The sequence below is a fragment of the Triticum urartu genome, chromosome 4A, assembly GCF_056163025.1.
Source record: "Triticum urartu cultivar PI428250 chromosome 4A, HENAU_Tu73, whole genome shotgun sequence".
NCBI lineage: Eukaryota > Viridiplantae > Streptophyta > Magnoliopsida > Poales > Poaceae > Triticum > Triticum urartu.
This window is the reverse complement of record NC_141876.1, coordinates 93,279,661-93,295,177: the sequence shown is the minus strand read 5'-3', so window position 1 is coordinate 93,295,177 and position 15,517 is coordinate 93,279,661. Positions and strand designations below refer to the sequence as shown.

At 44.9% G+C, this 15,517-nt stretch overlaps 1 protein-coding gene across 1 annotated transcript; it reads left to right on the top strand.

The window, feature by feature from the left end:
• Positions 1–11,943: 11,943 nt before the first annotated feature.
• Positions 11,944–14,838, top strand: LOC125553589 (uncharacterized). Its single transcript, XM_048717356.2, has 2 exons — positions 11,944–13,149; positions 14,591–14,838. Exons 1-2 carry the CDS (start codon positions 12,027–12,029, stop codon positions 14,626–14,628), a joined length of 1,161 nt encoding a protein of 386 aa, XP_048573313.2. The 5' UTR covers positions 11,944–12,026; the 3' UTR covers positions 14,629–14,838.
• The last annotated feature ends 679 nt before the right edge of the window (positions 14,839–15,517 follow it).

Here is a 15,517-nt window from a genome sequence, read left to right as displayed (position 1 = left end):
AGGGGAGGGGCTATGCCCCCTTCTAGGGTTCCCTCCCTAGGGGGCAGCAGCCCTAGATGCCATCTAGGGTGGCGGCCAAAGGGGAGAGGAGAGGGGGGCGCCCTAGGGTGGGCCTTAAGGCCCATCTGGACCTAGGGTTTGCCCCCTTCCCACTCTCCATGCGCCTTGGGCCTTGGTGGGGGGCGCACCAGCCCACCTGGGGCTGGTCCCCTCCCACACATGGCCCACGCAGCCTTCTGGGGCGGGTGGCCCCACCTGGTGGACCCCCGGGACCCTCCCGGTGGTCCCGGTACATTACCGATAGCACCCGAAACTTTTCCGGTGACCAAAACGGGACTTCCCATATATAAATATTTACCTCCGGACCATTCCGGAACTCCTCATGACGTCCGGGATCTCATCCGGGACTCCAAACAACATTCGGTAACCGCGTACATACTTTCCCTATAACCCTAGTGTCATCGAACCTTAAGTGTGTAGACCCTACGGGCTCGGGAATAATGCAGACATGACCGAGACATCTCTCTGGTCAATAACCAAAAGCGGGATCTAGATACCCATGTTGGCTCCCATATGTTCCACGATGATCTCATCGGATGAACCACAATGTCAAGGATTCAGTCAATCCCATATACAATTCCCTTTGTCTACCGGTATAGTACTTGCCCGAGATTCGATCGTCGGTATCCCGATACCTTGTTCAATCTCGTTACCGGCAAGTCTCTTTACTCGTTCCGTAACACATCATCCCGTGATCAACTCCTTGGTCACATTGTGCACATTATGATGATGTCCTACCGAGTGGGCCCAAAGATACCTCTCCGTTTACACGGAGTGACAAATCCTAGTCTCAGTTCATGCCAACTCAACAGACACTTTCGGAGATACCCGCAGTGCACCTTTATAGCCACCCAGTTACGTTGTGACGTTTGGTACACCCAAAGCATTCCTACGGTATCCGGGAGCTGCACAATCTCATGGTCTAAGGAAATGATACTTGACATTAGAAAAGCTTTAGCATACGAACTACACGATCTTGTGCTAGGCTTAGGATTGGGTCTTGTCCATCACATCATTCTCCTAATGATGTGATCCCGTTATCAATGACATCCAATGTCCATGATCAGGAAACCATAACCATCTATTGATCAACGAGCTAGTCAACTAGAGGCTTACTAGGGACATGTTGTGGTCTATGTATTCACACATGTATTACGGTTTCCGGATAATACAATTATAGCATGAACAATAGACAATTATCATGAACAAGGAAATAAAATAATAACCATTTTATTATTGCCTCTAGGGCATATTTCCAACAGTCTCCCACTTGCACTAGAGTCAATAATCTAGTTCACATCACTATGTGATTGTAATGAATCCAACACCCATGGGGTTTGTTCATATCTTGCTTGTGAGAGAGGTTTATTAGTCAATGAGTCTGAACCTTTCAGATCCATGTGTGATTTACAAATCTCTATGTCATCTTGTAGATGCAGCTACCACGCGCTACTTGGAGCTATTCCAAATAACTGTTCTACTATACGAATTTGTTTTACTACTCAGAGTCATCTGGATTAGTGTCAAAGTTTGCATCGACGTAACCCTTTACGACGAACTCTTTTACCACCTCCATAATCGAGAAAATTCCTTAGTCCACTAGTTACTAAGGATAAGTTCGATCGCTGTCGTGTGATCCATTCCTGGATCACTCTTGTACCCCTTGACTGACTCATGGCAAGGCACACTTCAGGTGCGGTACACAGCATAGCATACTATAGAGCCTACGTCTAAAGCATAGGGGACGACCTTCGTCCTTTCTCTCTCTTCTACCGTGGTCAGGTCTTGAGTCTTACTCAATACTCACACCTTGTAACACAGCCAAGAACTCCTTCTTTGCTGATCTATTTTGAACTCCTTCAAAATCTAGTCACGGTATGTATTCATTTAAAAGTAATATTAAGCGTTTTTGATCTATCCTTATAGATCTTGATGCTCAATGTTCAAGTAGCTTAATCCAGATTTTCCATTGAAAAACACTTTTCAAATAACCCTGCATGCTTTCCAGAAATTCTACATCATTTCTGATCAACAATATGTTAACAACATATACTCATCAAAAAATCTATAGTGCTCCCACTCACTTCTTTGGAAATACAAGTTTCTCATAAACTTTGTATAAACCCAAAATCTTTGATCATCTCATCAAAGTGTACATTCCAACTCCGAGATGCTCACTCCAGTCCTTAGAAGGATTGCTGGAGCTTTGCATACTTGTTAGCATCTTTCAGGATTGACAAAACCTTTTGGTTGTATCACATACAACCTTTCCTCAAGAAAATCGTCGAGGAAACAATGTTTTGACATCCTATCTGCAAGACTTCATAAATAATGCAGTAACTGCTAACATAATTCCAACAGACTCTTAGCATCGCTATGAGTGAGAAAGTCTCATCGTAGTCAACTCCTTGAACTTGTCGGGAAACATCTTAACGACAAGTCGAGCTTTCTTAATGGTGACACTTACCATCATTGTCCGTCTTCCTTTTAAAAATCCATCTGCACCCAATAGCCTTACGACCATCAAGTAGTTCTTTCAAAGTCTATACTTTGTTTTATACATGGATCCTCTCTCGGATTTTATGGCCTCGAGCCATTCGTCAGAATCCAGGCCCACCATCGCTTCTCCATAGCTCGTAGGTTCATTGTTGTCTAGAAACATGACTTCCAAGACAGGATTACGTACCACTCTGAAGTAGTACACATCCTTGTCGACCTATGAGGTTTGGTAGTGACTTGATCCGAAGTTTCATGATCACTATCATAAGCTTCCACTTCAATTGTTGTAGGTGCCATGGGAACAACTTCATGTGCCCTGCTACACACTAGTTGAAATGACGGTTCAATAACCTCATCAAGTCTCCACCATCCTCCCACTCAATTCTTTCGAGAGAAACTTTTCCTCGAGAAAGGACCCATTTCTAGAAACAATCACGTTTGCTTCCGGATCTGAAATAGGAGGTATACCCAACTGTTTTGGGTATTCTATGAAGATGCATTTATCCGCTTTGGGTTCGAGCTTATCAGCCTGAAACTTTTTCACATAAGCGTCGCAGCCCCAAACTTTTAAGAAACGACAGCTCAGGTTTTTCTAAACCATAGTTCATACGGTGTCGTCTCAACGGAATTGTGTGGTGCCCTATTTAAAGTGAATGCGGTTGTCTCTAATGCCTAACCCATAAACGATAATGGTAATTCGATAAGAGACATCATGGTATGCACCATATCCAATAGGGTGCAGTTATGATGTTCGGACACACCATCACACTATGGTGTTCCAGGCGGTATTAGTTGTGAAACAATTTCCACAATGTCTTAATTGTGTGCCAAACTCGTAACTCAGATATTCATCTCTATGATCATATCATAGACATTTTATCATCTTGTCACGACGATCTCCAACTTCACTCTAAAATTACTTGAACCTTTCAATAATTCAGACTTGTGTTTCATCAAGTAAATATACTCAGCATCTACTCAAATCATCTGTGAAGTAAGAACATAACGATATCCACTGCGTGCCTCAGCACTCATTGGACTGCACACATCAAAATGTATTACTTCCAACAAGTTGCTTTCTTGTTCCATCTTACTGAAAACGAGGTCTTTTAGTCATCTTGCCCATGTGGTATGATTTGCATGTCTCAAGTGATTCAAAATCAAGTGAGTCCAAACAATCCATCTGTATGGAGTTTCTTCATGCATATCTACCAATAGACATGGTTCGCATGTCTCAATCTTTTCAAGAACGAGTGAGTCCAAAGATCCATCAACGTGGAGCTCCTTCATGCGTTTTACACCAACATGACTCAAATGGTAGTGCCACAAGTACGTGCTACTATCATTACTATCTTATATCTTTTGGCATGAACATGTGTATCACTACGATCGAGATTCAATAAACCATTCATTTTAGGTGCAAGACCATTGAAGGTATTATTCAAATAAACAGAGTAACCATTATTCTCCTTAAATGAATAACCGTGTGGCGATAAACATAATCCAATCATGTCTATGCTCCACGCAAACACCAAATAACAATTATTTCGGTTTAACACCAATCCCGATGGTAGAGGGAGCGTGCGATGTTTGATCACATCAACCTTGGAAACACTTCCAACACATATCGTCATCTCACCTTTAGCCAGTCTCCGCAGCCTTTTATTTCAAGTTACTAATGCTTAGCAACCGAACCGGTATTTAATACCCTGGTGCTACTAGGAGTACTAGTAAAGTACACAATAATATGACGTATATCCAAAATACTTCTGTCGACCTTGCCAGCCTTCTCATCTACTAAGTATCTAGGGTAGTTTTGCTTCAGTGATCGTTCCCCTCATTATAGAAGCACTTAGTCTCGGGTTTGGTTCAACCTTGGGTTTCTTCACTAGAGCAGCAACTGATTTGCCGTCTCATGAAGTATCCCTTCTTTCCCTTGCCCTTCTTGAAACTAGTGGTTTAACCATCAACAATTGATGCTCCTACTTGATTTCTACTTTCGCGGTGTCAAACATCGCGAGTTGCTCAAGGATCATCATGTCTATCCCTGATATGTTATAGTTCATCACGAAGCTCCAATAGCTTGGTGGCAGTGACTATGGAGAACCATCACTCTCTCATCTGGAAGATTAACTCCCACTCGATTCAAGCGATTGCAGTACTCAGACAATCTGAGCACATGCTCAACGATTGAGTTTTTCTCCCTTAGTTTGCAGGCTTAAGAAACTTGTCAGAGGTCTCATACCTCTTGACGTGGGCACTAGTATGAAATTCCAATTTCAGTCTTTGGAACATCTCATATGTTCTGCGAGGTTTCAAAAACGTCTTTGGTGCCACAATTCTAAACTGTTAGTATTACGTACTGAACTATCACGTAGTCATCAAAACATGTATGTCAGATGTTTCCCAACATCTACAGACGATGCTCGAGGTTCAACACACTGAGCGGTGCATTAAGGACATAACCCTTTTCTGCAGCAATGAGGACAATCCTCAGTTCACGGACCTAGTCCGCATAATTGCTACTGTCAACTCTCAACTAAATTTTTTCTAGGAACATATCTAAGACAGTAGAACCAAAGCGTGAGCTACGACATAATTTGCAAAGACCTTTTGACTATGTTCATGATAATTAAGTTCATCTAATCAAATTATTCAATGAACTCCCACTTAGATAGACATCCCTCTAGTCATGTAAGTGATACATGATCCGAGTCAACTAGGCCGTGTCCGATCATCACGTGAGACGGACTAGTCATCATCGGTGAACATCTTCATGTTGATCGTATCCACTATACGACTCATGTTCGACCTTTCAGTCTTCCGTGTTCCGAGGCCATGTCTGTACATGCTAGGCTCGTCAAGTTAACCTAAGTGTATTGCGTGTGTAAATCTGGCTTGCACCCGTTGTATGCGAACGTTAGAACCTATCACACCCGATCATCACGTGGTGCATCGGAACAACGGACCTTAGCAACGGTGCACAGTTAGGGGGAACACTTTCTTGAAATTATTGCGAGGGTTCATCTTATTTAAGCTACCGTCGTTCTAAGCAAATAAGATATAAAACATGCTAAACATCACATGCAATCAAATAGTGACATGATATGGCCAATATCATTTTGCTCCTTTTGATCTCCATCTTCGGGGCGCCATGATCATCATCGTCACCGGCATGACACCATGATCTCCATCATCATGATCTCCATCATCGTGTCTTCATGAAGTTGTCTCGTCATCTATTACTTCTACTACTATGGCTAGCGGTTTAGCAATAAAGTAAAGTAATTACATGACGTTTATGTTGACACGCAGGTCATAAATAAATTAAGACAACTCCTATGGCTCCTGCCGGTTGTCATACTCATCGACATGCAAGTCGTGATTCCTATTACAAGAACATGATCAATCTCATACATCACATATATCATTCATCACATCCTTTTGGCCATATCTCATCACATAGCAAACCCTGCAAAAACAAGTTAGACGTCCTCTAATTGTTGTTGCATGTTTTACGTGGCTGCTATGGGTTTCTAGCAAGAACGTTTATTACCTACGCAAAACCACAACGGTGATATGCCAATTGCTATTTACCCTTCATAAGGACCCTTTTCATCAAATCCGATCCGACTAAAGTGGGAGAGACAAACACCCGCCAGCCACCTTATGCATCAAGTGCATGTCAGTCGGTGGAACCAGTCTCACGTAAGCATACGTGTAAGGTCGGTCCGGGCCGCTTCATCCCACAATGCCGCCGAATCAAGATAAGACTAGTAACGGCAAGAAAATTGAACAAATCATCACCCACAACTACTTTGTGTTCTACTCGTGCATAGAATCTACGCATAGACCTAGCTCATGATGCCACTATTGGGGATAGTAGCAGAAATTTAAAATTTTCTACGCATCACCAAGATCAATCTATGGAGTAATCTAGCAACGAGGGGAAGGGGAGTGCATCTACATACCCTTGTAGATCGCTAAGCGGAAGCGTTGCAAGAACGCGGTTGGTGGAGTCGTACACGCAGCTATTCAGATCGCGGTCGATTCCGATCTAAGCATCGAACAACGGCGCCTCCGCGTTCAACACACGTGCAGCCCGGTGGCGTCTCCTACGCCTTGATCTAGCAAGGGGAGAAGGAGAGGTTGGGGAAGACTCCGTCCAGCAGCAGCACGATGGCGTGGTGATGCTGGAGGAGCGCGGGACTCCTGCAGGGCTTCGCCAAGCACTACGAGAGACGAGGAGGGAGAGAGGTAGGGCTGCGCCTAGAGAGATCAAGGCATGTGTTGGGCAGCCCCCAATACCTCAAGTATATATAGGGGGGAGGGGCTGCGCCCCCTTCTAGGGTTCCCTCCCTAGGGGGGCGGCAGCCCTAGATGCCATCTAGGGTGGCGGCCAAAGGGGAGAGGAGAGGGGGCGCCCTAGGGTAGGCCTTAAGGCCCATCTGGACCTAGGGTTTGCCCCCTTCCCACTCTCCATGCGCCTTGGGCCTTGGTGGGGGTGCACCAGCCCACCTGGGGCTGGTCCCCTCCCACACATGGCCCACGCAGCCTTCTGGGGCGGGTGGCCCCACCTGGTGGACCCCCGGGACCCTCCCGGTGGTCCCGGTACGTTACCGATAGCACCTGAAACTTTTCCGGTGACCAAAACGGGACTTCCCATATATAAATCTTTACCTCCGGACCATTTCGGAACTCCTCGTGACGTCCGGGATCTCATCTGGGACTCCGAACAACATTCGGTAACCGTGTACATACTTTCCCTATAACCCTAGCGTCATCGAACCTTAAGTGTGTAGACCCTACGGGCTCGGGAATAATGCAGACATGACCGAGACATCTCTCTGGTCAATAACCAACAGCGGGATCTGGATACCCATGTTGGCTCCCACATGTTCCACGATCATCTCATCGGATGAACCACGATGTCAAGGATTCAGTCAATCATGTATATAATTCCCTTTGTCTACCGGTATAGTACTTGCCCGAGATTCGATCGTCGGTATCCCGATACCTTGTTCAATCTCGTTACCGGCAAGTCTCTTTACTCGTTCCGTAACACATCATCCCGTGATCAACTCCTTGGTCACATTGTGCACATTGTGATGATGTCCTACCGAGTGGGCCCAGAGATACCTCTCCGTTTACACGGAGTGACAAATCCCAGTCTCGCTTCGTGCCAACCCAACAGACACTTTCGGAGATACCCGCAGTGCACCTTTATAGCCACCCAGTTACGTTGTGACGTTTGGTACACCCAAAGCATTCCTACGGTATCCGGGAGCTGCACAATCTCATGGTCTAAGGAAATGATACTTGACATTAGAAAAGCTTTAGAAGACGAACTACACGATCTTGTGCTAGGATTAGGATTGGGTCTTGTCCATCACATCATTCTCCTAATGATGTGATCCCGTTATCAATGACATCCAATGTCCATGATCAGGAAACCATGACCATCTATTGATCAACGAGCTAGGCAACTAGAGGCTTACTAGGGACATGTTGTGGTATATGTATTCACACATGTATTAAGGTTTCCGGATAATACAATTATAGCATGAACAATAGACAATTATCATGAACAAGGAAATACAATAATAACCATTTTATTATTGCCTCTAGGGCATATTTCCAACACTCTAGGTCCAGTTGAGGTCAATAGAGAGTTTCGTCAGCACGACGGCGTGATGACGGTGATGATGAAGTTACCGACGCAGGGCTTCGCCTAAGCACTACAACGATATGACCGAGGTGGAATTCTGTGGAAGGGGGCACCGCACACGGCTAAACAATCAACCTTGATGTGTTCTAGGGTGCCCCCCTCCCCACGTATATAAAGGAGGGAGGGGGAGGCCGACCAGCCCTCTAGGCGCGCCAAGGGGGGAGGAGTCCTCCTCCTAGTAGGAGAAGGACTCCCCCCTTTCCTAGTCCCACTAGGAAAAGAAGGAAGAGGGAGAAGGAGAAAGGAAAGCCCCACCACCACCCAATTCGGATTGGGCTTGGGGGAGCCCTCCACCTGGCTGCCTCCTCTTCTCTCCCACTAGGGTCCAATAAGGCCCATTGACTCCCCGGGGGGTTCCGGTAACCCCCCGGTACTCTGGTAAATGTCCGAACTCATCCGGAACCATTCCAATGTCCAAACATAGCCTTTCAATATCAATCTTTATGTATCGACCATTTCGAGACTCCTCTTCATGTCCATGATCTCATCCGGGACTCCGAACAACCTTCGGTACATCAAAACACATAAACTCATAATACTGATCGTCACTGAATGTTAAGCGTGCGGACCCTACGAGTTCGAGAACTATGTAGACATGACCGAGACTCATCTCCGGTCAATAACCAATAGCGGAACCTAGATGCTCATATTGGTTCCTACATATTCTACGAAGATCTTTATCGGTCGAACCGCATAACAACATACATTGTTCCCTTTGTCATCTGTATGTTACTTGCCCGAGATTCGATCGTCGGTATCTCAATACCTAGTTCAATCTCGTTATCGGCAAGTCTCTTTACTCGTTCCGTAATGCAACATCCCGTAACTAACTCATTAGTCACATTGCTTGCAAGGCTTATAGGGATGTGCATTACCGAGAGGGCCCAGAGATACCTCTCCGACAATCGGAGTGACAAATCCTAATCTCGATCTATGCCAACTCAACAAACACCATCCGAGACACCTGTAGAGCATCTTTATAGTCACCAGTTACGTTGTGACGTTTGATAGCACACTAAGTGTTCCTCCTGTATTCGGGAGTTGCATAATCTCATAGTCATAGGAACATGTATGAGTTATGGAGAAGGCAATAGCAGTAAACTAAACGATCAAAGTGCTAAGCTAACGGATGGGTCAAGTTAATCACATCATTCTCTAATGATGTGATCCTGTTCATCAAATGACAACTCTTTGTCCATGGCTAGGAAACTTAAACATCTTTGATTAACGAGCTAGTCAAGTAGAGGCATACTAGTGACACTCTGTTTGTCTATGTATTCACACATGTACTAAGTTTCCGGTTAATACAATTCTAGCATGAATAATAAACATTTATCATGATATAAGGAAATATAAATAACAACTTTATTATTGCCTCTAGGGCACATTTCCTTCAGTTGCAGGACTTATCTGGGACGGATAAGGGATTATAATTAGGGTTACAATGCTATACTCAACTTTTATCCGTGAGTGGATGGACGTCACAATATAATATTGCATTTCGGTTGCATGATATTATAATCTAGCCTTGAGTTTATTCTGAACACAGTACAAATGAAAGCACTCATACATGCGCGCATACACTCACTCCTATGTACGCACACACGCACACCCTACCTCTATGAGCACATTCGGGAGACTGAGCCGGCATATCATCTTGAGATTTACAAAGTCACATAGGTGCGTCGTCATCGACGGGTACCACTATCCCTCTAACCATCCAACCACAGATTGGTTCGCTAATCTAGCCTTGAGTTAAGCAGGCATGTAATGCAAAAAAGACTCGATCTACAATGTAATATTATAACATGTGATATATATTGGTATTTCATCATGAACTATGTTGTCAGCTATTAATCCAGGGGCTAGCACAAGACACGGAGATTCGTGTTCCTTATCAAGGATAGGGTCATCAAAAAACAAGAAGTAAAATATAACGCAAAATGGGACTCATCAATGACATCACCAATGAGATCCTCCTCTGCCCCCTCCCCCCCCCCCCCGGTCGGACGAAACCAAGCACCTCTCTTGCGCCGCCCTCGCCTACAAGACATGGCTCTGCATCCTATGCGGCCCCGACTTCCTCCACCACTACCGCACCTTCCCGGGCACCCTCTCTCCTCATTCTCCTCCAAATGCTCGAGGTCCTCCAAGGAATTCCACCCAAAACAATTTCTTCATGCCTCTTGTTTCTCATCACAGTCAATACCAATTTTTCAGTACTTCCATATTTCCTAATCACCTCTTCCACCTTAGCATTGCAGTCAAAAAGAGAAAACGCTTGCCAACCCTCCACCTTCAGCTTTCACATAGTACATGGAATTGAACATGCCATACCCTTCTTCTCATCGGTGACAACAATTCCAAAAACCTAATATCATATCGACACATAGATGATTGCACAAAGTCCACACCATCATACTGAATGTTCAGTTCGGACATATCAGAATTAACCCTACATTCACAACATAGCAATAGTTCAACCTAAATCCACAATCTATAGGTCCTAAACTCCTAATTAGGAAGAACTCAAAAAATCCTAGAACAACCATACCCAAAATTTTAGGGCTTGGGAAGGAGAGAACTTCCCTAACGTCAGACAAGTAGTGGCTCACCTGGTCCTCGGTGGAGTTGTTGGTTGCCCTCACGCAAACCTTGTGCACTCGGCAGGGTGAGGCAGGTGATACTGACAATGATGGGTGCAGGCCATCCCCCGAAGCCACTCTGCATCCAGCATAGGGCCCGGACAACTCTCGAACCAGAAGAAATTTTGATTACCTCCACTACCGCGAGCGTCGCCGGCCCCACCAACTCCGGTCACCATGGCTTCGTCTCTTGCATGGGAGAGAATGAGAGGGAGCGGGTTGGCTGGGGTGGGGGTGATAAGTGAAACAACCAAACGCCCGTCTTCCCCGCACTGTCTATTGATGCCACATAGACCCGACAGGTGGGCTCGAGCAATTAGTAAACATGTTAAAATAAGCAAATTCTACGGTCAATGCAATTTATTACGCACCGACCGAAAAAAAGATGTTGGTTCCTTGAATCCCTAGCCCCAGTGTGGTGGTTGTCTGAAATTTACTCCAACTCCAGGTTGCACGTAAGAAACATACAAGAGTATTACTCCCTCCGGTCAACTTCGCATAGTCTTTGATTCATATCTTTGATCACTATTTTCTTCTTTAACTTGAATCCTTCGAAAAAATTATGAGTACATGTTTTTATCTCTCTTGGAGGTAAGTAAAAGTATATGATGATGTGCTGCAAAGGCGGGAGTAATCCTTCTTTTCGGAGAAAAAAAAAGCATGGTGAGACAACTCAGGGCATGTACAATGGTGCTATTTTAGGAGTGTCATGTAGGATAAATAATGAGGTGAAGGAGAGAGAACTCATAAGAAAAGGTTTGTCTTCTCTTATTTAAAATAAGACAATAGATGATCTCTTAGCACAATTTGTCTCACCATATTTTAGGGAATTACTAGTTATTAAAGATAAGGCTAAGATATAACTCATTATACACATACTTTTTATATCTTTAAATTATATACAAAACTTAAAATAAAACTGTCTTAACGACCGTTGTACGTGCCCTCCTACGCTCAAACCGGTTCTGGTCGAACCCAGCCGAGTAGAAAGACGACTGTGCGGCTGCGCCTGACTCACTCTGCTCCGACTCTCCTCCCCCAATCCCCACCCAAAACCCTCGCTTCCACTTCGCTCCGCCGTCCACGAGCGCACCATGGCGCCGTCACTCCCGCCTCCGCCGCTGATCGAAGACGTCACCGACGAGATCCTCCTCCGCCTCCCGCCGGACGAGCCCGAGCACCTCTTCCGCGCCGCCCTCGTCTGCAAGACGTGGCTCCGCACCCTCTGCGACCCTGGCTTCCTCCGCCGCTACCGCACCTTCCACGGCACCCCTCCCCTCCTCGGCCTCCTCCACAGGCTCCAGGTCCTCGAAGGACCCCCCGCGCGTCGCTTCGCCTCTACCACATCGGTGCCGGACTTCCCCCACCCGAGCTCCGGCGACCCCTGGGAGCGCGCCCTCGACTGCCGCCACGGCCGCGTCCTCATCTATATGAGGACGGACGACAATGCGGACTACCTCGTCTGGGATCCCGTCACGGGCGAGCGCCACGGCGTGCCCTCGCCGGACATCGATTGGCTCATCGAGTCTGCGGTGGTGCTCTGTGCCGCCGACGGCTGCGACCACCTCGACTGCCACGGCGGCCCCTTCCGCGTGGTCTTCGCGGCCACCCACGACTACAAAGATACCATATTTGCGAGCGTCTACTCATCAGAGACGGGTGTGTGGAGCGTGCCAGTGTGTCTTGACAAGAGCTGTGAAGTCTTTGCCCAGCATATGCGAGAGGGGCTTGCAGACAGACCATACTACACGCCCTATCTCCAGCCTAGGCGAGGCACCCTTGTTGGAGATGCAGTCTACTTCACAGTTCGGTGGGGTAATCCAATCGTCAAGTATGACTTGGGCAAGAATTGCTTATCCATGATTGACCCACCGGCAGAGGACGTCTACTACGTTTCCCTCATGGTGATGGAGAACAGTTCACTGGGCTTTGCCTGCACTCGGGATTCCAGCCTTCGTATGTGGTCAAGGAAGGTGGATACAGAAGAAGCTGCTGACTGGGTACAATACAGGGTCATTGAGCTGGAGAAAACAATTCCTGTTGCCAATCCTGATGACATACCAGTTGTGGTCGGCTTTGCGGAGGGTGTCGGTGTCATCTTCATTAGCACATGTATTGGCTTATTTATGATCAAGCTCAAGTCAGGGTTGGTTAGGAAGGTTGGCGAGTCTGGGGTCTACTTTAGCGTCCTACCCTACATGAGCTTCTACACTCCAGGTATGAATGATACTGGCCCTTGCCTGTCTCTGGGCATGCATTTTCTTTACAGCTTCTGTATGTTTGCTTACATAGTTTGACACTGGTTCTTCCACACTTATCTGTACAATTTTGTGTATGCTAGTGAAAAATGAATATGTGGCATGGGGAAACAGAATGTAATTTTGCTTTCACATTCTAGTTGCTAAGGGCCATGATATGCATCAGTCCTATTGATAAATGCACATGCAAACTTCATGGTCTTGTATTATCCTGCAACCTTGCTTCAGATTTTCTTTTTATAACATAAAATTAAAATTCTTCTGTCTTCTAGCATAGCTGTCGCACACATATCAGGCTCAGTCTTGTAACCTTCGGAATTAGTACTAGCACATACCTCACCAAAGTGGAATGCTGAGTTGAACTGTTGGTTATTAGTTTTGTGTATGTTATCTTTTCAGATCATGGCACATTGTTATCGTTATCACTAACTGATCTCTGAGTATTTTGTTTTATGTTGAGCGGTTTACATACAGATAGTGCAAGTCATTATAATCGATTGTGTGTGTTTCTTTGTCGAAATTATCCTGGTTGTGTTGAAAAGTTTTCAATGTGTCAGGCATATCGCAGTTAATGTTTGGATAGTGCTTGGTTTGGCTACTTGGAACTAAATTTTAGTGTAGTCTATGTTGTTTCTCTTTACTTGAATATGATATTGAGTGTTGGTCTCGTCTTCAAAAGGGCTAAGTAGCATTGTCAGACGTTTTGGACTTGCAATTGGAGATACAGGGATCCAAACTGTTATTTAGTCTCACCATAAAACATTTATCTTCTGTAAATCAACTGAAGAACCAATTTAATTTTATTTTTTTTGAGGGAAAGGCCTCCATGGCTAGCTTTATTAAATTTAAACAACGTAGATGTGAGTATACTGGCGTGTAACTCAGATGTTTTACTCCTGTACTGCAAACATTGGAAAGTATTAGCCTAGCAGCAAGTTCATGCTTCACCTTCTGTATAAAACATTTTCTTTAGACTAAACTGAAGAACCGATTTTAGTTTAACAGGCGTGTAACTCAGATGTTTTACTCTTGTACTGCAAACATTGGAAAGTATTGTCAAGGACTCAAGGTTATGCTGTCCTAAAATAAAATGCACCGCTCATAAAATTGTTTTCTTCTTTTCGCTAGAGTCGTTTATTGGTCAAGTAGAGGGTGAAGCATGAACTTGCTGCTAGGCTAAAATGGAGATTGCTAAATAATTTAAATAAACATGTTGATATCATATTGTCCTGTTGCCTTGGTTTAAATTTTCTTGAAAAACTGTATGTTACTTTCTGGCATAGCTGAAGTTGATGTCTGAAATCCATTCCTGTAATCTTTTGAACAAAGAACAAGTACATGGCACAGCGAATTTTTAATTCTTAAGTTGCTTATGCGTTTTGTGCTTGGTATGTTTACAGATCGTGGCAGATTGTTGTCGCTGGCAAGGACTAACTGATCGCCGATGTGCCGCGCAGCAGTGGTGCAAGGCATAATGGACAAATCCATCGTCTGGAGTGTGCTGCTGTTGCCTTGTTTTTGGAGCTACTACTATCAAGTTGGTCTGTTTTCTTTAGCAGTTTAAGCATGATGATTGCAAGTTGGTTGTTCTTGTTCAATTCATCATGATCATGCGGCCGGTCAGGCCAGAGACTTGTGTTTCAGTTTAGTATGTTGCCTTCTTATCTGTTGAGCAGTTTTAAGTAGGAGCGGTGCAAGTCATCATGTTCAATTGTGTCTGAGCTGCGAATTGTCCTGCTTACATCGATCACAAACTGTATTTCTGTTGGATATGTCGGGCTGGCATATTTGAGTTCTTGCTTGGTTAAATGGTTGAGTCAGCCACATGAAACTAAACTTATGTGGGCTTCCAATTTCTGAAAAAAAAGGAAGGGTCATTCAGTGTTGCTCTTTTGCCTTGAAGAATGTTGTCTCCTGTGGGAATGTTATGCTGTTGTAAGAAGCAGCCCTGTTTTCTCGTGTGGTTTTATAATTATTATTATGGGCCCAAGTGGCCCGAACCTAGATGTGGGACGACGTAGGGCTAAGGTTGGAGGTTTTGATTCTTGGTGTCAAGGGAAAATATTTATTTGGCACTAAAAGCACCATATAGTGGCATATTTAAAAGCAATGAGAGAACATATTTTCTTCCATTTTCTGTGACGACTGTTTGTAAGGGAAGTGTGAAAGCAGAAATTTTCCCAGCGATGTTGCGAGCCCGAACTCCTGCCGATTTCCAGGTTTGAGCATGTGTGGCCAATGATCCCTTTCAGAAGTTCATATTACGAGCGTCCACATGAAACTCCTTTTGCACATGAGTTTTTGACATAGCTTACAAAAACGTCTTA